At 40.2% G+C, this 22,212-nt stretch overlaps 2 protein-coding genes across 3 annotated transcripts in view; both read right to left on the bottom strand.

Moving 5' to 3' along the window:
* Positions 1-13: 13 nt before the first annotated feature.
* Positions 14-7,705, bottom strand: LOC123309712 (RIB43A-like with coiled-coils protein 2). Its single transcript, XM_044892938.1, has 7 exons — positions 7,489-7,705; positions 7,036-7,176; positions 5,078-5,241; positions 2,841-3,081; positions 1,657-1,884; positions 1,060-1,166; positions 14-225 (listed from the first exon to the last, which is right to left on the bottom strand). Exons 1-7 carry the CDS (start codon positions 7,609-7,611, stop codon positions 84-86), a joined length of 1,146 nt encoding a protein of 381 aa, XP_044748873.1. The 5' UTR covers positions 7,612-7,705; the 3' UTR covers positions 14-83.
* Positions 7,706-8,609: 904 nt separating this feature from the next.
* LOC123310480 (head-specific guanylate cyclase) overlaps positions 8,610-22,212 on the bottom strand; it is a 110,020-nt gene continuing 96,417 nt past the window's right edge. For both annotated transcript variants that reach the window (XM_044893953.1, XM_044893952.1), the window contains exons 8-12: positions 17,031-17,169; positions 16,477-16,643; positions 14,440-14,583; positions 12,558-12,712; positions 8,610-10,083 (exon numbers count right to left, since the gene is read on the bottom strand). In XM_044893953.1, coding sequence (XP_044749888.1) covers positions 9,885-10,083; positions 12,558-12,712; positions 14,440-14,583; positions 16,477-16,643; positions 17,031-17,169 — 804 coding nt within the window. In that variant the 3' untranslated portion in view covers positions 8,610-9,884. The remainder of the gene's footprint in view (positions 10,084-12,557; positions 12,713-14,439; positions 14,584-16,476; positions 16,644-17,030; positions 17,170-22,212) is intronic.

Raw genomic sequence — 22,212 nt, 5'->3', positions numbered from 1 at the left:
AAAAACAATCAACAACGGTGTTTCGATAGAAATATAATAAAATATATAATCAAACTTGGATAAGAATAATTTTTTTGACATTTTCAGCGGGTGGATTTGTTGAACTGATCGAAGAAGGCAGCGGTCGGTCTGTTAGAATACACAACTTGTTCCATGTACTTGGTTTTCAGTTTTTGTTCTTCTGCCATCTTTAAATTTTCTTCCGCTAGAGCTTTCAGACGTTCCCTGAAAAATTCAAATTATGTATTCGAAGATAACGAATGTTCAACACTTATTTTGGGGACAGATCAAGAAACATTACTTCGAGATCACTCCGAAAAGTATTATACAGCTTTCCTTTTCAGACATATGTGATGTTTACTGCTATTTTTTTCTTTACTCATCTTTCAGATTTGTCAATACAGACCTGTTGCAAACACTTATCAGTGCCAACAGGATAATATCAACTCAGAAATTTGTTTGACGAAGATTGAACGATGTTTTGTATGCAAACACTTTCTCCCTCACTTAATGGTGGTGGTTGAAAGGGTTCCTTCACTTTTCATTCTAGCAAATGCGAGAAAATGATCACATATTTTGTCGAAACGGCAATCGAGATCTCCACTTAGCATCGAACTAAATTACTCAATATAAATCTAAGCGTAAACAGGCCGAGTCTTTGACTCGTACAAATATTTTAACAGTAGCTTCTTGAGGTCAAAAGAAACACTTTTTACCATTACCATTTTTTTCGAATCGGCTCAGTTTGAAAGATACAGGCATTTGAGAAACCATAAAAATGTTATTTTTAGTTCTATCTCACAATGGGGGAGGAAAAATGTTTGAATGGTGCAAAAATCATCAATTCGAAATGGATTATTCCATGATTAGATCTTGTTATGATGCGTCGAGAATGAAGGCGTGAGTGTGCATCTCCCCTTAGTTAGGTTCGTGCCCTTCCTTCACAATCTCCGCGTTTCGAGAAAAATGGCCTTCATTTGGCGGGATTAACCGTGATAACCCGGAATGAAAGACGGTAGCGTAAAGTTTCCATAATTCTCCGCCGGCCTATATACTCACTTTTCCTTCCTTTTGAGGTCCAGGTCCATTAGCGCTATCGTTTTCTGGGTTCCGTTCAGGTAATCGTCGAACTCCCTCTCGGCCCTCTTCTCGGCCGCCTTCTGCTTCTGCAAAAGGATATAATGACGACGAAGATTATTTCTACCCTCTGAAGGATTTTTGCGATAATTGCTGACGTGGTAGCGCGCCCCGACGCCGACGCTCGGTCGTTATATCCGTGTCAATATTTGATTTTCATCCGGTGACAGTTGTGCATATATGTTTGGATTGCTAATTGCTCCCCCTGTATTTGTTTTTACGTATGTGGCGTTCTTCAGGATGCCAGTCGACTGGCGACTAAGCTCGTGTAAAATATACATAAGCCACTTTGTCGAAAACGCACACGAGTATTCACTACTAAATCTGAGCATTGATGTAACGACATATATCTCACATGTTGCTCTTCGTTTGATGAGAGAAAAATGTTAAATACCAACTCTTTTTATTATTTCTACCCCCATACACAACCCACGATAAACATTGGCATATTATTAAGGGCAAATAATAACGATTTACAAATATTACGAATCTCACAGATTTCAAATTCAGGCAATTTACCTTCTTCTCCTCGATCTGCGCCAGTTGGTCCAGCCTTATTTGTTCTTGTTCTTCCCTGGACATGCCCTTGTACTGCGAGGAGATCTTTCTCCCTGGACCCAGGTTACTGAGGGCTATTTCCGGGTTTTCGGCCATCATGTCGCTGGTCATCGTGTTGTAGATCTCGGCAAAGTTATCTTCGGTCGTCTGTTTCATCTGGACCTTGCGTTCGAACTCTTTCTCTGCGGCCTACGAAAACGCCGCTGATTTATTTCAGATAATCGTGTGGAATTCACTTATCGAATAAGTGCAAAACAAACCGTAAAGCCTAGGACTTTAATGACACGTGTATTGAAAATTATCCGAGCAAAGGAGAGTGTTCTTCAGGTAAATGGCCGGTGGACTTCTATAGGGGCACTCAATTGTCACAATAGACCATTAGCAGCAAAAGTATCGGGAACTAGTGGTCGTAAGTTCTAATCGGAAGTCGAGACGGTTCAAAAGATTCTGCTTTCAGCCCCTTGTGCGTCAGTGGCGGTTCAAGGAGTGATTTCATGGGGGAATGGGATAATTTTATACTAGAAATTCTGTGAGTTCAAATTTCGACACAATTATCTCCCAGAAAAATCATCTTAGATCTGAAGGTGATACTTGTTCTGAAAGAGCAACTCTTCTAGTAATAAATCTGAGTCCAACAGCGATCTCGAAGCAACCGTTCGGTCTTGACGAATTTTTAACTGACCCCATCTTTTTGAGTATTTTTCGAGGGTCACATTTCGAGTCAAATATCTTCCAGAAAAATCATCACAAATCTAAAAGTTATACACATTCCGAGAAAGCAACTCTCATAGTTATAAATCTGAGAACTACAGCGATTTTGAAGCAATCTTTCGGTATTGAGGAATTTTTAAATTGAGAATTTTTCGAGGCTCACCTTTACAGTAATTTATCTTCCAGAAAAATCATCACAGATCTAAATATGATACATATTCTAAAAGAGCAACTCTTCTAAGTATTCGAAAAAATATTTCTCTCAACTATAACAATAACGACCAATGAATTTCGTGCTTACGGCCACTTTCATAATCACGTTTAAAGTCTTTTCAAGCTTAAAACTTGTTTTTTCAATTAAATAGGACAAAAAGAAGCTTTTACATTGAAGAGACTTCAAGCATCATTACGAAACTTGCCCGTCTCCGACTCACCAGTGCGGCGTTGAACCTCCGGTTGGCCTCGTACAATCTCTTCCTGCACTCCATCTCCATCCTCTCCAGCTGCAACGCCCTCTCGTCCCTGGCCACCATGGCCGCCTTGTAGGCCTCCTCGGCGACTTTTTGCTCCTTCAGGGCCGCCTCCTTCTCCTGCATCTGCTGATCCAGCCACGCTTTAATCTGTTCCCTCTGGATCCTCAATCTTTGTCCGCTGACCAGGTCCTCCCCCTCGAACCTGTAAGCATGCAAGGAAGTGTTCTCATCAACTCCTTTCCAGATCCTCGCACGTAATACGTATGAGGAATCGGAATTGGGCCATTTCGTGTGGAGAGCTTCTTCGTTTCGAGCGAAGGGGGCGGAAGGAAAACCACGTTATACCTAGCAAGAGAAACCGTTCGATTTTCATTAAGGACTCTGTTTTTCCGTGGACGCGACCGCAACAAACGTCGAGATATTAATTAAACGCCTCGTTAACTCATCTTTGATTCTAACGTTTTAGTCGTAATTGGTTTGGCCGTTAAACTTTCTTTGCAGAAGTAGCAACTGATGTTTTTGGGTTTGTTGGGATTCTCTCCTAACTCATTTTCCTTTGAGATGGACTAAACTTGGCCTGTTTGTTCGCAGGACGTTTGACCTTCCTCAATGCGTCTCTCTCAGGAGAATTAATCCTGATGTCTTGTTATTGCGCATTTTAACTGAAATACAAGACGTGAGTGTGGAGCAGAAACGAAAAATATGAACCACTTGATAAATCGTCGATCGAAATTTGATTTCTCCAATAGAAGATCAAACTTTGCAGGAATATTCAAAACGTTATTCCTTATTATGAAGAATTTGAAGTTCAAATTAGTCCTAATCTTTTCCAAAAACTTTCTTCATCGAGGTTTCACAGACAAAGCTGATTTCGACGGTTTCAGAAAGGTCGGACATCTCTCAATAAAGTTCAGATCATATCGCTTTGTATCCATACAAAAACCTTGTTTTTGTTTCGTCAAATTTTGTTTTAACTCAAGTGGCAGCTTTTACAGGAGATATTGGTTTTCTACCTTAAGTAATTGGAAGAAAAATGCATCGAAAGCTTCTGGGATTTCAATGCTTCACTGATAAATGATGTAGAGGTTGTCGACGTTTCAAATTTGAAGATTTCAGCGTTGAAGCCAGGCCTCATTCTGGGCAGCCCAAGAAAATTCGGCGAGAAGCGCAAAGAATATAAAAACAATTCGAATTTGAATCCGGCGTGTCTCTTTTAAAGTTTCTGAATGACTTCGAGCACAGTATATGAACCAGAAAATTCTCCTTAAGAAATATTCAAACTCCCACCAACGGAAGCAGCCATTTCCACAATAGTCCATCCTCGTGCGACAAGTTCAAGTGAATCAATACCCACATTTCGTGTTGACACAAGACTGATACTTCTTTCGGCGAATTTAACAGATCGCAACCGAGCGATCTCGATGCCTCTCCTTGGAATAAGTTCCCCTCATTATTCGAGTGCACTGCCAAAGATAAAAGTTGGACGGAAAAAGGGCAACTCGTCCTCGAAATTTGCCCGAAAAGAGAAGAATTCACCGAATCGCGAGCTTCCAGACTGGGTAACGGCTTGTTTTTGTGTCCGACGAACAGCCAGACAGCTCTCCGATAAGACGGCGAGGCTGAAGAAACTTTGTAATGGACTTTTCTCGATGTCGTACTCGCGTATTCGAGATCCGAAGAAAAGAAAACGCATGCATAGGTTAAATTTACCAATAAATTGTTCGAATCATTATGCTGGAAATTTGTGGGCAGTTGAGTTGAAATTTCCTGAGTCAAGACAAGATTTTTTCAATTTCTTGACTTTTTTTCAAGACAAGACAAGAAATTCGTCATCAGGACAAGAATTCTTGTCTTGTCGACCCATATCTAGCGAGTTTAGATTTTCAGAAAACATATATTTCTTTAGACAATTTCAGCAATATTCTTCGATCAAGAAATTTCTCCATTTCCATGTGTCAGGTATTTTTTAAATGTTCATTATTGGGGTTGCTTGAATCTCAAGAAGAAATAATGGAAAAAGCTTGAATTCATACTCAGATATGAAAGAGTACTAACTGTGGAAGCTACAAATTATTTGAAAAAGCTAATCAGCTTTCAGTTCCTTCAAAATTAGAGTTATATTCAACAACATTTATCGTAAATTGTCTTCGACGTCGTGAGTTATATCCAATACACATCGTTGCAAAATATCAACCTACTTTTGAGCAGAAGACGGTCCCAATCTAGGGTCATCATCGTGTATACGTGCCGGAATATCCTTCTTGATGGCGTTCGGATCGTTTATATCGAATTCCCTTCTGTCCTCGAAACGTTGGTACACTTGACGAAAGCTGTTTATTTCCTGCAGCAGCTTCGCCCGTTCCTGCAAGGAGATTCAGAGTTTTACCACTCAAGATTCTGTAAACAGGTGAAAAATAATATTTATTCGAGTTGTAATCTGTTCGCAACTACTCATTTACACCCTGTATAATACTAAGAATAAAAACCTAGCCACCTCAACCCCATTCGTGCGTAATTTCTGCAGCATCCAACAGTGAGACTTCGAGATCCTGCCGCGTGGCCTAACCTTTACGCGAGTCAAAAACTTCTTATTCAATTTCCACGTTATATAACGGCATCCTTAGCGGCTAAACTCAAAGTACGTGCATCGAGTGCCTGGAAGAAAGGAGGAAATATTCAGCGCTCCGGAGAGCGAATCCTTCATTTTTAATTCCGCTCCCAAGTTTATTATTTTCGACGCTCCAACTTTCCCGTTCGAATATATCAATTTTCGGCGATCGCAAAAGTAGGGCCCGCAGGACGGATTCTCGATTAACTTTCATCTCGCTCCGAGCTCGTTGTTTTTCTTCCGGTGGTGAGTTTTGGAGCGCACCTTCGGGCTGCTCTGGCTTTCTGTATTCTCGTCACTTTGATCTTCTTCTCCCATATATGGAATGGTTTTCTTCTCGATATAGAACCACCTGGGGAAATGACAGCATCATAACACCCAGTAATATACAGTTTAACATACCTTTCAAGCTTTGAAAATCGTACTTCAGACTTCTGATTTACAGGATGTCCAGAATCAGCGCAACAAACTTAATTTTACCTAACCGAACCTATACAAACCTAACCTACCTTTCAAACTTTAAAAGTTGTACTTCTGATGCACAGGATGTCCAGAATCAACTCAACAAACCTAACTTAACCAAACCCAACCAAACCTAACCTACCTTTCAAACTTTAAAAGTTGTACTTCTGATGCACAGGATGTCCAGAATCAACTCAACAAACCTAACTTAACCAAACCCAACCAAACCTAACCTACCTTTCAAACTTTAAAAGTTGTACTTCTGATGCAACAAGATGTCCAGAATCAACGCAACAAACCTAACCTAACCTAACCGAACCCAACTAAACCTCACCTAACCGAACCCAACCAAACCTAACCTACCTTTCAAACTTTAAAAGTTGTACTTCAGATGCAACAAGATGTCCAGAATCAACGCAACAAACCTAACCTAACCTAACCGAACCCAACTAAACCTCACCTAACCGAACCCAACCAAACCTAACCTACCTTTCAAACTTTAAAAGTTGTACATCAGGTGCACAAGAGGTCCAGAATCAACGCAACAAACCTAACCTAACCTAACCCAACCTAACCTAACCTGATGCCCGTTTTGGATTTTTCTCAAAACTCTTGCTTTTCATGAAAAACTTGCAGTAGACAATTGAATGGACTTTCTACTAGTTAAAAAATAATCACAATAAGTTGTGTCGTTCGGAAGTTATTAAAAAAAAAAGGAACTGAATTATGGGAGTACCATTTGGAGGCACTCATCTTCGCATAGGAGCGTCGGAGAAAAGAAAATTAAAGCATTCCTGACCCTGTATGTATTTAATTCTCAGTAAAAGTCAGTACACACAATTCCTGAAGTTCATATTTCGCTCCATGCTATATCTGCGAGCAGTTCTGGGCTCATCGTGAGGAAGCAGAGGCATCCAAATAATCCCAGAAGCCCATAAGCAAAATCTGTACCCATCGCCTTCAGGCTGAGTGTTGAGGAATGAACATCCTTAACGGCATAATAACACAACTACGCGTAAAACGCATTTTCGAAGAAACCGATATCTAGTCGAGCGTCATCTCGATAAAAATATACCCTCATTTTACCTGCTTCTCCTTCCGCTCGTAAGCCAGAGCTATCTCGTCGTTTTTCACCATTTGTAGATCCATTATCTGCTCTATGCGTTTCCTCTCGTCGTCGTTCTTCTTCTTCTCGGCTATCTGTCTGTCAAGTGCCTCGTAGTCGATCTGTACGCAAAAGGAAAAACGTTTGCTTTTAGTTTCCCTTTCATACCAAGGAGAGACCAATTGATAAATAGGGTTTTCTATTTGGAACTTCAGTAAAACCATTGTTCAGATATATTCTAGTTGAAATGTGGGGAATGGAAGCCAAAAAACATATTTTTGAAGCTCAAAATTGGAGTGGTAGCTTTGGCTGCTTCATGTTAGTTCCTTTCTTTCTCTGATATTTCAACTAGCGAATAATTGAGTTATAAATCGTGCTGTTTCAATGAACCACAAAAGGCAAGGACAACGAAGACAAAAACGACATATACCCACCCCAAACAATCTCGTCTTCGGATCGAATATCCTTTTCTTTCTCGCATCTTCCATCCTCCTTCTCCTTTCAATCGCAGCAGCCTCCTTGCGGTCCCTCTCTGTCATCAGCTCCAAATTCAACATCTTGAACGGTCTTTATTCAGCCAAATTCGTGAACAATAAGTGAAGGGAAGAATATTTGTCTGTCTGACATGTCAACATGTCAGTTGCTTTTCGCCTACTGCAAGGGACGTTATCGATGCTTCGGGGGTTTGTTGATATATATGGTTGTTATGACGTTGTCATTTGGAGAGAGATGGAACAGGCAAAACATGCAATAAGTATACGATTCTTTCATTTTGAGTTGCCAAGCCTGTATCGATGTTAATGGTGGTGTTTTTGAACATTTGATTCGATTATTCATACATATTATGTGTAAAAGTTGAAAACTGATGATGACATGCTTTAACTTGGAATCTCTGGAAAATTTTCATCGTTGTCCCATAGCATTTTGATAGTCAGAAAAAGAACGATAAATAATTTGTCGAATAGTTACGTAATTCATTTTCTGAAGGAATAAGTGGATTGTTCGTCGAGCAACCAAGAAATTCTTTTTCGAAAAAAAATCACTATATCTTCTCCCGTCCTGGAAATGTTTTTCTAATCCCCTGGAGAATAAATTCCAAGCAACGGTGCCCAAGGCACAAACTCGAATTGAAAGTTGTTGACGTCGTGCAGTGATTTACAACTTTATAAGAAAGTTGGTGACATGAAGTCAGCTTATTAGGAGTTTTCAGCAGAATTGAATATTTTGCACGGAAGTTTCCTGGAGTAGCAAGATGTTTACCAACTTCCTGTATGTACAAGGTCGGGAGAAAAAGTTATCAGATAGATACAGGCACGTCTTCAAAGATTTTCACAAGGGTAATCAGATTTTTTTCATTTGCAATTTTTTTCTTCCACTGATATAAATTTTCTTTGTAATTCAGTATCTGTATTTTTTTACTGCTACTGCTAGAAAGTAGACTTTTGACATCTGATTGATAAATGTCCTTACCTTGAATGGGCCTATGAGATCTTGAGCTTTATCAATCCAGGGAAATGAATTAACAGGGAGTGTTTTAGGAGTAAACAAACACATATTGAAGAATAATTTTTTATTCCAATAACGTCGTTTTACATCTACCTGATCAAGAAAACAAGTATTTAGAATCATCAACAAATCAAAAAACGAATAAATCAATATTTCCATATATATAATTAAAATTTATGATTTTTCCACAAAATCTGTACAAGATTGTAACGAAAATGAAAGACATTTCAAAATAGGTGTAATTCTCCTTTCAGTCTTCACCTCAGATGATATTCTAAAAATATTCACTAAAAAGAAAGACGTAATGGAATGGTCCTTAACGAACTATCTGAAAAATCTCTCGAGTGAAATTCATTTATTGCCGAATTTCATCTTTCCTTACATACCTATGCCTAGGCTCCTTCAGCTTTAAGCTTTAGCGAGTTATATAGTTACTATCTCCGAAATTTAGAACAATTGCTTCAGGTTTCAAAGTTTAAGCTCAATAAGAATATACTTTGAATGACAAATATTAGAATAGATTTTATAATGCAATGAAAATACATTCATACAATATTATATAGGTATGCACATTAACTGATTATTCTTAACATTACCAGATAGTGTCTTTTAAGTGGAGTGCTGATTTGAAGCAGTTTATTCATTTATTCTCCTCATTAAATATGCGTCATCCATTCCAAATAACATTTACGTACAATTCAATTAATTACTTTATATTATTCACTTAAATTCTTCAATTTTGCTTAAGGATATAATCGAGCAAAATCAACAATTACAATATACACAATTCAGTGGAATATTTAAGAATTCATAAAAATATTTTATAGATAATCTACTCTACTCGAAAATATTGCTAAGCAATTTTTGGTTCTTGAATTTTTTGTACAAGTCATATAAAGCGAACATTTTTCCCCTTCAAGATTTCCATCTCCTTTGCACACACAATCATTTTTACAAAACGAATTAGCTGGAAACGTCTTTTTAAGCAGTTTTTCAGGTCAGCCCAAGATATTAGCATCGAGAATTCCTATTCCTATCAGGAAACACCGAATCATTTCATGAAATTTCAACATGAAGAATTAACAGAGTAGGTAACTGATGTTTTTGAGGTTGCACTGTAGGAATAGAAGAAAATTTAAATTAGGGATTACTGAATATTTAAAAAAATCAGTTATGACTCCATTTCAAGGACGAATAATGAGTGAACGTAAAATTCTCTTAACCTTCTCCTGGACCGACCTGTGTACACCTATCAGAAACACGACGAGCTCAAGTTTAAGAAATGATCTCCTTCATTATTGCTAAAATCTAACAGTCTTCTTGTTCAGGACAGTTCAGAGCTGAGGCCAATATCCTTGAGACCTTGCTCTATCCTCTCGTTCAAGGACGAATCAGGAGGTGCGGAGGGATGGTTGTAACCAAGCAAAAAGTGGCATGTGCCCGGAATATGCGAGGGAAATCCCGCGGGAAGCAGGGACCTGTCACGTGATTCGAAGCTAAAGTTCGATGTTTGAACAAGACGTCTGGAAAAAACAGAATTAAATTAGACAAGCTGTTCGATATTCTTGTCTCATCGAGAGTTTCATCATCGTTGTTGGTCGAATTATCGAAAGATTTCAATACATTCATACAGGGTGAGTATTTGACTTCTACATATATTTTGTTGAAATACATGTAGGTACAAGTCAAAGACTCACCCTGTATGAATGTGTGTAAATCTAGACTCCAATTCCTTCCTTTATAAGCTCCATTAATCATTTCGTTGAAACTAACAGCGTGAAGTTTACGACTAACGATACCTATCTCAGAAACACGGTTATCAATATTAAATTCATGACTGCACCGTAAGAATAAAAACGAGATTTTCCTAAAGCACCTAACGGAAAACTAGTCCATATATCAAACGGCCCAGTTTCCTCGCCTCTAATTTACGTATAATGCTCCCAGGGAAAATCCAAGGTATGATGAATATCCCGTTATTTTGTTCCCGCATCTTTCCGAGTCGTTACCTGGCGAATATTTTAGCATTTTTATGTCTAGAGCAATGCGCCTTTGTGCCCCGCAATTTCTGCGGAGAAAATCGACGCCCCCTGTTTTCTTTCTACCGCCGACGGTACAGTAATTTGTCTCTTGCGAACAGAAGACGTCATTTTTTGGACGCTGATCGATCTTTGTCGAAGGGTATCTCACAAGTCATGCTTGAGTGTCGTTTTTCGAAGTGAAAGTTGAAGCGACAGTGATAATTTTTTAAATGAATGAATTTCCCCAGGAATTCTCCACCCAATATACAGAGTGAGCTTTTGACTCGTGTAAATCAGATTCCTGAAGTCATAAGAAACACCCAACTTTTTAGGAGTTTTTGGAAGGTCATCTTTAGAGTATTTTATCTTCCAGGAAAATTATCGTAAATCTAAACGTAATACATATTCTAAAAGGGCAACTCTTCTAGTATAAAATCTGAGAACTTCATCCATTTCGGCGTAACCGTTCGGTCTTGAGGAAGTTTTAACTGAACCCAACTTCTTGGAAGTTTTTCGAAGGTCATCTTTAGAGAAATTTATCTTCCAGGAAAATTGTCGTAAATCTAAACGTAATACATATTCTGAAAGAGCAACTATTCTAGTATGAAATCTGAGAATTTCATCCATTTCGGCGCAACCGTTCGGTCTTGAGGAAGTTTTAACTGAACCCAACTTTTTGGAAGATTTTCGAAGGTCATCTTTAGAGAATTTTATCTACCAGGAAAATTGTCGTAGATCTAAACGTAATACATATTCTGAAAGAGCAACTATTCTAGTATGAAATCTGAGAACTTCATCTATTTCGACACAACCGTTCGGTCTTGAGGAAGTTTTAACTGAACCCAACTTTTTGGAAGTTTTTCGAAGGTTATCTTTAGAGAATTTTATCTTCCAGGAAAATTGTCGTAGATCTAAACGTAATAAATATTCTGAAAGAACAACCCTTCTAGTAATAAATCTGAGAATTTCATTCATTTCGGCGCAACCGTTCGGTCTTGAGGAAATTTTAACTGAACCCAACTTCTTGGGAATTTTTCAGGGTATCTCTAGTAAATCCTGAATTTTCCTCCTTGGGTTTCCCATCTATATCTATGGGTATTATGCAGTCGTCAGTTGAGCTAGGCGTGATGTTAAAAAAGTCCTTCGTATTGATCGTTCAGCAGCAAAATGCATTCATTCCTCTTTGAAGTTTCGTCGCCGAATATCTTGTAGTTTGTACTTGTCAGAAATGGTACCACGTCGTTTGTCTTGCATCCGTAACGACAGTTCTCGTCCCAGCGAATATTATATTGTTTTTCCCGGAATATTTATCGTGTTTCCGGTTGTTCTAGACGCGGAGCGCACAACTCCGGGAGATTGATGGAAAAAGAACATCGCGAAAATTCGTTTTCTTCCAGACCCAACGGGAAAATTTTTTCGCACTGCGTCAGGTTTCACGGGATGGCGCTCTGGATGGCTTAGGAGGAGCCAGAACACAGGTCACCTGGATGACGAAATGAGGGAATGCAAGTGAAAACTTCGCATCGAAATTACTTTCTGGGTGGATTTAGAAAAGTGGGAGAAGATGGAAGTTTTCAACTTTGAAACTTCCGAAATTGTTTATTCAGTCTTCATTCGGGGAGACTTTGATGTACAGGATGTTTGCATGACTTCTGGAGCTGAAACAAGGTGGCTTCGAGCAGATCATGAACTGAACTGCAGGGTTGGAATGAATTATAAAATCAAGTGAATTTCAAAACTGGTAGTAACTCTCGTGTTTTATCATTAATTTTTGAAAGAGTCAAAGCTCTAGGCGAGGGGGCAGTTGCACCTCTCTGGCACCCATGGCGACGCTTATGGCAACCACAGAAACTAATAATGATGGGTTTTAAATGGGAGGTGAAATAATGTGATATTTCTCCACTGTATTCAAGATTGCTTCTAACGTTATCGCAATACACGCGAAATAGTAGTAAATCGAAAAAATCAGCACTTACTCGTAGGTTGTCGGACTGACATTTATCCTTAGGGGTTCGCTGCCTGACTCGAACTTATTCGCTATGGTCACGTTATGTCCGAACATGCAATAACGAGGCATTTTTACGCCAACCACTCCTGCTAACACAGATCCCGTGTGTATGCCGATCCTCATCTGGAAATAAAATGCGAACCATTAGTTGGATTGGACGAAATTACATTTTATGGGGCTATCTATGATATCCGGATGTATTAGCACACAAACGGTGGATATTTTGGTATTTTTGTGTCAACAGACAATAAGAAATGAAAGTTTAATTGATTCTGCTCATGGATTTTCATCTAAATTTACAAAATGTGCAAGGGTAGAAGCATCGAGTTCAATCTGTACTCGATTAGAAAACGATGTAGACTTCTTAAACCAAATTGTTACTATGGATGAGACTTGGGTACATTTCTACGATCCAGAAACAAAGCAACGATCGATGGAATGGCGACACTCTGGTTCTCCAAGACCTCAAAAGTTTCGTGTCCAAAAATCTGCTGGAAAAGTTCTTGCTTCAGTTTTTTGGGATTGCTATGGAGTAATCATGATTGATTTTTTGGATAAGGTTAGAAAAATAACCGGAGATTACTATTCGACATTACTGACCACTCTACGGGAAAAAATTAAAGAGAAAAGACGCGGAAAATTATCCAAAGTTGTTTTGTTCTTGCAGGACAACGTCCCTGTATACAAATCTCATGTTGCCATGCAAAAAATTCGTGGTTTAGAGTTTGAATTAGTAAAACACCCCCCTCATTCTCCAGATTTGGCTCCATCCGACTATCATCTCTTTCTTCAACTGAAAAAAGTTTAAAAGGTCGTAAATTTTCTTCGAACGAGGAGGTAAGAACAAGAAGAAGCATATTTTTTGAAAGGTCTAGAGACGTTGCAGTTTCGCTGTAATAAATGTTTCCAATCAAGAAGAGAATATGTTGAGTAATAAAATATTTTGACATTGAAATTTTGTTTGGTTCTAAGGTTCTAAGTAGGCTAAGCATTTTTCAATATATTCTCGTACTTGTTAATGTCCTATCATCTTTGAAAATATTGCTCGACATTTCCGAGTCATCTTTTGTGTAAAGGATATTGAGAGTTGGCAAGCTGAGAGATGTTTCAGACCTCTATAAGTGAACTGAGAAAGAATATCAGGTCACAATGAGTGACAGATCCATGTAACGTTCGAGAAGAGAAACAAAAAGAAAAACCGATTCCGCAAATTGATCCGGTACACACTCTTCCAAATCTGGACGCCGATGTCGCCTGTTTTGGACAGCAATTTTCGTTTTCCTTTCAAATATGACACTTAACGATGATCGATACGTCGTTCATCCCTCATTCAGTCTCCGGTAATGGAGTGTCGATAAACTTTGCGGCGTGCTATCGCTATATACCAGGAAATGATGGGTCTGAAAAGGACGGGGCACCTCTTCCTGCTGCTGATGCTGCGTATGGACGGAATGCAAATTGTGTTTACTTTGTCGTAAGTTTGGAATTAAACGCGATAGGATTCGGAAAGTTTGCGGCCTTTCCAATATTCAATCGAATGTCTGAGAAGACGCGGGGAGTTTGGGAATAGCAGTATTTGCCGGAATCATTTTGTAAGGATGGGGTCCATTTGATGCGGATAAATGGGGGAGACGATTAGAAATTCGGTTAGAGAAACGAAAACGTTGATTTTGTCTTTCTAGACTAGATAGGGAAAAACTTTGGAAGGAGAATTTTCTGGCACATATGGATGACTAGAGAAACTCACTGTATGAATAAATAAATTTAAACGAAAACGCCCAAGGCGTACAACAGTATGGTTGCTAAAAGAATCTGCAAATAAATGATAGAATTCTCAAAGAAAAACTTACTTTTATGGGTTCTCCTCTATGGGTTTGATGCTTCGAGCAAGTGTCGATCATTTTGAGAGCCATCCAAGCTATCTGCATGGCATGTGTATTCGTTTCTTTATGGAGTCCTCCTGCGACGCAGTAAGCATCCCCTATCGTTTCAACCTGAAAAGAAATTCAGAAAAAAAGATTTAAAAACATGCAAAAAATTAAGACTATTCTCATGAGGTAAGGTTGCGAATATACTGAGAGAGATGCTTCTTTGGCGTGGATTATTGCATTGAATATTGTTTTACTCCATTGGTTCTGTCTCTGCTTTTCTGAATATCAAATATCTGATTCTTTCAATCGGAATTTTTGATATGCCACATGATACTGCAGATTTCCAGCAATCCACAAGAGCATTGTTCAACTGAAGTTTTTGGTTAATCATTCTTCATCTCACATTTCTTCCATATGGATGTCGAACTTTCTGCAATCCATCAATCAACCACAAAGTCGATTCTCGTCCGTTGTCCGATCTCCCTATCGAATAAGAAACGTTGAAATGCTCCCTATCAGCCTCTCTCCCATTCCCGGACCATCCTATTCCGCATTTTTCCCGAATCATTTGTCATTCTCGTGTTTTCATTAATTATCTTCCAGGGTAATCCCCCTAATTGGCTGGAGGCTGGATGGAACATCTGGAAACGAGTTCGCCGAAGAAAGGCTAGCTTTTTTCAGATTCACGAGCTCACACGCGTCCTTATTGTGCTCGGGGATTTCACGCTTCAAGACCGACAAGTCGTTTATTTTCCGGACAAGCTCCGTGTTTTAGCTTGACCGCAGTGGGCAGGGGAATTCTCGAGTGGGTCTAATGTATTCTAACGCCTTCGGATTGAGTATCTCCAGACCAAAGGATCAGATGCGGTTATTGGCTACATCGAACATTTAATAAACTAGAGTAACGGCCTTTCCGAGAGCGCTGAGAGCATCATTTGTATCTTCGCTGGATGTTGAAATTGGATGCAAGGCGAAGAGATCGTATTTCTTGCCTCTCTATCCGGATGCTTACAAAGTACCTACGTGTGGGATAATGGAAATCTTGAAAATGGGAAATTTCCGAACATCCAAGAGTTTTCTTGGTCTTGCAGTGTTGCTTCTTTGCCAGAAAAGTCGACTTGGGATACTTACTTGGAATCCCTCTGTCTTTATGGAATAATTTATTTCCTAAAATTTCTCGTAATGAGTCATATACATGTTATGCCATTAAAAAAATTCTCACGTGAATATAATTTCCACCAAATATGCTGAATAAACAATAAATTAAAATTCTTATTATTGAGTACATTATTGCCACATCAACGAAAATTTCAATTCGAAATGAGGTTGATATTTCAGGAACCCAATTTATTTTGTTTTCATCTCTCCATAATTTGATCCTTCGTAAATTACCCATTAATTAATGTAAATTTAATTGGAATAACGCTGTGTCAGATTGCCGAACTCCAACAATGAATGAGATTAAAGGCCGAAAAACATAATTTGGGATTCATTTTCCATTTGGGAGATAATTACAACATTAATAACGAATGAGCCCGAGGTACAAACATTTTGGTCGGATCCGATTCTGGATAACATCAGTCTGGATGTTATTGTACGAAATTAAGTTTGGATGAGAGGTGAAGGATTATTAAAATATCGATCCATCATAATATGGGTACTGAAGATGTTGTGAAGGGTAATTGGAAAAGGATTTGACTGGAGTAACATTGTAACATCAATTTCACCAAAGTGATTCGAAAATAAATCCTAATTGGATCGGTGAACTGGAAAATTATCAAACCCTATAAATAGAGAGACGGCTCTAGTTATAAAAATTCTGCAGAATATTCTAATTCTCACCATCTCAAACACTGAAATAAGGGAAAACCGAATCTACTCATCTACTTAGAGTATATTTGAATCGAGTATATAGTGTAGAATAGATTCGAGTTGAGTAGAGTAGAGTAGAGTAGAGTAAAGTAGAGCGATATAGAGTAGAGTTGAGTGAAGCAGCACTAAAAACGCAACAAGTACCTTATAGACATCCAGCTGTCCGCAAAAAACGTCAAATTGATTGTACAGATCCTGCAGCATGTTAATAACCATCATTGGCGTCGCGGTGGAGCATATAGAGGTGAACCCGACGATGTCGCTGAACAGCATCGTCACATCTTCGTGAGTCTTTGCCTCGATGGTTTCTCCTGGAAAAAAGCGAGAATTTGGAAATGGTTCCTATGCTATATGAGGCAAAATTCCCCTTAACGCGAACCCTCATTTTAAAAGTACAAAAGTCAATTTTAACGAAATGATTAACACGAATCAGGAAATCGAAAACGATGGAAAATTTCTACTGCGATCTAATTCGAAATCAAAGTACACACCAAACCCTCGGTGTCAAGTAGTACGATTCCATTTTCCTCCGGCAATTCACTTTACCGAAGGGAAAAACGATAAGGGTGATAAAGCTGACCGAGGCATCCAGCTGTATAAACAGAGATTTTTACTACTGTACAAACACAATGGATTCAACCGAGTGCGAAGACGTAGTTCGATGCGACCGACACAATTTTCTATTTACTTATCCTCACCTAACCAGAGCCTCTTTGCTATATCGGGCGGAAAAATTAGGTGCAACAAGCTGACGTTCTTCTCTCTCTCCTTGTCCACAGCCCTGTTTCCCTCCTCGATCGAGCTCTTCAACTTGTCCATCCTCCTCCTGAGACCGTCCTGAAAGCAAGGATCGAGAAATCAGTAGATATCGTGGAATGCATGGATCTCATTCATCATTGTCATCGGAGAAGAACGTACAGAAAATTCCAATTTGATCTCTATAGTGTTTGGCTTAATTATGAAATTGAATATCGCCTACCCTAGATGATTTTGCATTACACTGAAAATTAGGATATTGATATTGACCCGAGCTTTCTATTCGCTCATTTCCACCCACGCTTGTCAACCCACGCTTTTCAACCCTCGCTTTTCTACCCGCGCTTTGCAACCCACGCTTTTCAACCCGCGCTTTTCAACCCACGATTTTCAACCCAGGCTTTTCAACCCACGCTTTTCAACCCAGGCTTTCTATCCGCGCTTTTCAACCCGCGCTTTTCAACCCACGATTTTCAACCCAGGCTTTTCAACCCACGCTTTTCAACCCAGGCTTTCTATCCGCGCTTTTCAACCCACGATTTTCAACCCGCGCTTTTCAACCCACGATTTTCAACCCAGGCTTTTCAACCCACGCTTTTCAACCCAGGCTTTTCAACCCACGATTTTCAACCCAGGCTTTTCAACCCACGATTTTCAACCCAGGCTTTTCAACCCACGATTTTCAACCCAGGCTTTTCAACCCACGCTTTTCAACCCAGGCTTTCTATCCGCGCTTTTCAACCCACGCTTTTCAACCTAGGCTTTCTATCCGCGCTTTTCAACCCACGCTTTTTAACCCACGCTTTTTAACCCTCGCTTTTCTACCCGCGCTTTGCAACCCACGCTTTTCAACCCACGCTTTTCAACCCATGCTTTTCAACCCACGCTTTTCAACCCACGCTTTTTAACCCTCGCTTTTCTACCCGCGCTTTGCAACCCACGCTTTTCAACCCAGGCTTTCTATCCGCCCTTTTCAACCCACGCTTTTCAACCCACGCTTTTCAACCCAGGCTCTTATCCGCGCTTTTCAACTCACGCTTTTCAACCCACGCTTTTCAACCCACGCTTTTCAACCCATGCTTTTCAACCCACGCTTTTCAACACACGCTTTTCAACCCAGGCTCTTATCCGCGCTTTTCAACTCACGCTTTTCAACCCACGCTTTTCAAGCCACGCTTTTCAACCCACGCTTTTCAACCCATGCTTTTCAACCCACGCTTTTTAACCCACGCTTTTCAACCCAGGCTTTCTATCCGCCCTTTTCAACCCACGCTTTTCAACCCAGGCTTTCTATCCGCCCTTTTCAACCCACGCTTTTCAACCCACGCTTTTCAACCCAGGCTTTCTATCCGCCCTTTTCAACCCACGCTTTTCAACCCAGGCTTTCTATCCGCCCTTTTCAACCCACGCTTTTCAACACGCTTTTCAACCCATGCTTTTCAACCCACGCTTTTCAACACACGCTTTTCAACCCAGGCTCTTATCCGCGCTTTTCAACTCACGCTTTTCAAGCCACGCTCTTCAACCCACGCTTTTCAACCCATGCTTTTCAACCCACGCTTTTTAACCCACGCTTTTCAACCCAGGCTTTCTATCCGCCCTTTTCAACCCACGCTTTTCAACCCAGGCTTTCTATCCGCCCTTTTCAACCCACGCTTTTCAACCCAGGCTTTCTATCCGCCCTTTTCAACCCACGCTTTTCAACCCACGCTTTTCAACCCAGGCTTTCTATCCGCCCTTTTCAACCCACGCTTTTCAACCCAGGCTCTTATCCGCGCTTTTCAACTCACGCTTTTCAACCCACGCTTTTCAACCCACGCTTTTCAACCCATGCTTTTCAACCCACGCTTTTCAACACACGCTTTTCAACCCAGGCTCTTATCCGCGCTTTTCAACTCACGCTTTTCAACCCACGCTTTTCAAGCCACGCTTTTCAACCCACGCTTTTCAACCCATGCTTTTCAACCCACGCTTTTTAACCCACGCTTTTCAACCCAGGCTTTCTATCCGCCCTTTTCAACCCACGCTTTTCAACCCAGGCTTTCTATCCGCCCTTTTCAACCCACGCTTTTCAACCCAGGCTTTCTATCCGCCCTTTTCAACCCACGCTTTTCAACCCACGCTTTTCAACCCAGGCTTTCTATCCGCCCTTTTCAACCCACGCTTTTCAACCCAGGCTCTTATCCGCGCTTTTCAACTCACGCTTTTCAACCCACGCTTTTCAACCCACGCTTTTCAACCCATGCTTTTCAACCCACGCTTTTCAACACACGCTTTTCAACCCAGGCTCTTATCCGCGCTTTTCAACTCACGCTTTTCAACCCACGCTTTTCAAGCCACGCTTTTCAACCCACGCTTTTCAACCCATGCTTTTCAACCCACGCTTTTTAACCCACGCTTTTCAACCCAGGCTTTCTATCCGCCCTTTTCAACCCACGCTTTTCAACCCAGGCTTTCTATCCGCCCTTTTCAACCCACGCTTTTCAACCCACGCTTTTCAACCCAGGCTTTCTATCCGCCCTTTTCAACCCACGCTTTTCAACCCACGCTTTTCAACCCATGCTTTTCAACCCACGCTTTTCAACACACGCTTTTCAACCCAGGCTCTTATCCGCGCTTTTCAACTCACGCTTTTCAACCCACGCTTTTCAAGCCACGCTTTTCAACCCACGCTTTTCAACCCATGCTTTTCAACCCACGCTTTTTAACCCACGCTTCTCAACCCAGGCTTTCTATCCGCCCTTTTCAACCCACGCTTTTCAACCCAGGCTTTCTATCCGCCCTTTTCAACCCACGCTTTTCAACCCAGGCTTTCTATCCGCCCTTTTCAACCCACGCTTTTCAACCCACGCTTTTCAACCCAGGCTTTCTATCCGCCCTTTTCAACCCACGCTTTTCAACCCAGGCTTTCTATCCGCCCTTTTCAACCCACGCTTTTCAACCCGCGCTTTCTACCCGCGCTTTCTACCACATGTTTGCTGTAATAATGGATCCAGTTAAGAGGATAATATTTTGAGATTGTAATTTTTTTTGGTTCTATAGTAGGCTAGGAATTTTTCAATCCCTGTACAGGTACTCCAAGTTTCTATACTTGGCGATATGCTTTTACAAGTTAAAGTCGAATCCTTAGTTTCCAATGATGCGCGCGCTTTCTACCCTCTTTTTCCACCCGCGCTTTCTACTCATGTTAGTAGAAAAACTGCTTCATCTTCTTCGCTTTTTAATTTTTGGAAGTACCATCGACTTCAACATCAATCCCAAGATTTGCAATATCAATATGAAAATAGTACCATGGAAATAATCATTGAAATTTCACGCACGTACTCTCCTTATCGCTACCCTTATAAATTTGCTATCCAAACTTCCTACCCCCGAGACGGAGAAGAACAAGAAGTAAATAAACAGCGATTCGTTGTCCGGATCCAAGCCAGTTGCCTTTGATAACGGAATTCCGTGAAAAATAATTTCATTACTCATGTTTTAGGGCCGTTCCCGCTAAACATTCCGCGCGGGTAAATAAACGGGGACTACCCTCGTTTTTCACGGCAACATCCCCGACTGTTCCTGAGTAATTGTGCCGTTCGTATCGCAGAAGTCACATTTTCCGGATTACAACTCCGCGAGGGCGATTTGTCAACGTTACCCGCAAGAAATCGACCAATTTGCCGGATAACTCCATCAAAAATCCGATTAATCTGAACAAGTTCCGGTGATACGGCGTTTTCAGAACGAAAACAAGATAATGTTAGTTGTGCAAAGTCGAATTTCGCTCCTTTAATTGGATGGGACGGGGAGCCAGACGATGTTAACTGCTGCGTCTGGAAATTCTGGACTTTGTCGGTGCTCTTCGAAATTGGTTATTTTGCATTTAAGACGATTTTTTCACAGAACTCAAGATTATGATCCTAGTTAGCTTAATGAACCTTCAAGGGAGGGTGTCAGGAGAAGAGAATTACTCTGAAGGGATCTCCTGAGACTGGAACACTTCAAAAATTTGCTTCGAAACTTTAACACTTGCAAACCTCAAGAAGAACATTGTCTTTTCTGGAAGCACCTAATGAGAATGGATCTAGAAGAAACTGACGAGTGCAGGTGGAAAGAAGGATGAAACTCCAGATCATCTGATGGCAAAATGCCTCGACATTGATAGCAAACGATATCCAACGTTTAAAATCCAAAATCTAGCTTAATGAATTATTCCACATCTTTGCAAACTGAAGTATATGAAATGCTTTTTATGTTGAACCTCTTCTCGAGGGTTAACGAAGTGGAATAAGACTCAAGGATCAAATATGAACACGAAAATCCTAAGGCAGAATGAAACATTAATATACTGAAAAGCGTCAGATGGAAAATGCATAACAACATAGCAAACTTACACGACATTTCAATCCGTCGATCAGAAAAAATGACAGACGTGAAAAGTTGCAGTTATCTCTAAGCAGAAGAAGAATCTTTCCATATTTCATGCTCGTAAGCCGCTTTACTGAGTGATTTTACAGAATATTTGAGTATCTGAGAGCTGCATAGGATTATCCATCAGAATTCGTAATGCAAAACGTACCTCACCTTGAATATCAAGCATGCTACTATAGATTTGTGGGGGTATAAATGTATCTATTTATATAACTCATTAATTATCTAATTTTACAGGGATTTGAAATCCCTTGGAATCAAATATCGATTGAGTAGGTCTTCACTTGAAATCTTTAGTGTAGCTTCATCATGAGACTAAAAATGATATTCAGTATAACAACTTTCAATTATAAAAGATTTCTAGAACCACGAGGAAGCAAGCACACAGAAGCTTCCTACTGAAATTTCACTGGATGCTTTTCTTTCATATAAACCCTTATTGCATAACCTGTTCCTCGCCATTTAAAAAGCCAACTCATAAGGAAAAATTCCTGGTGCTTTAAGTGCTCTTTCCCACCTGTCGGAAACTGTTACGTATTTTCTCGGTTAACTCGACGTTGTCAAAGAATTCCGGATCAAAGGAAACCCAAGCGGGGAATTTTCCGGGAACAGATTGAATAGTTTTCCCCGTGTTTTGTTCAACTATTCAATTTCATCGTGCTCCACCTATTAAAACTTTGGGTTGTTCATCCAAAAATTGCGCCTTCA

This window comes from Coccinella septempunctata, chromosome 3, assembly GCF_907165205.1.
Source record: "Coccinella septempunctata chromosome 3, icCocSept1.1, whole genome shotgun sequence".
NCBI lineage: Eukaryota > Metazoa > Arthropoda > Insecta > Coleoptera > Coccinellidae > Coccinella > Coccinella septempunctata.
The sequence above is the reverse complement of the archived record's forward strand: the minus strand, read 5'-3'. Positions and strand labels throughout refer to the sequence as shown.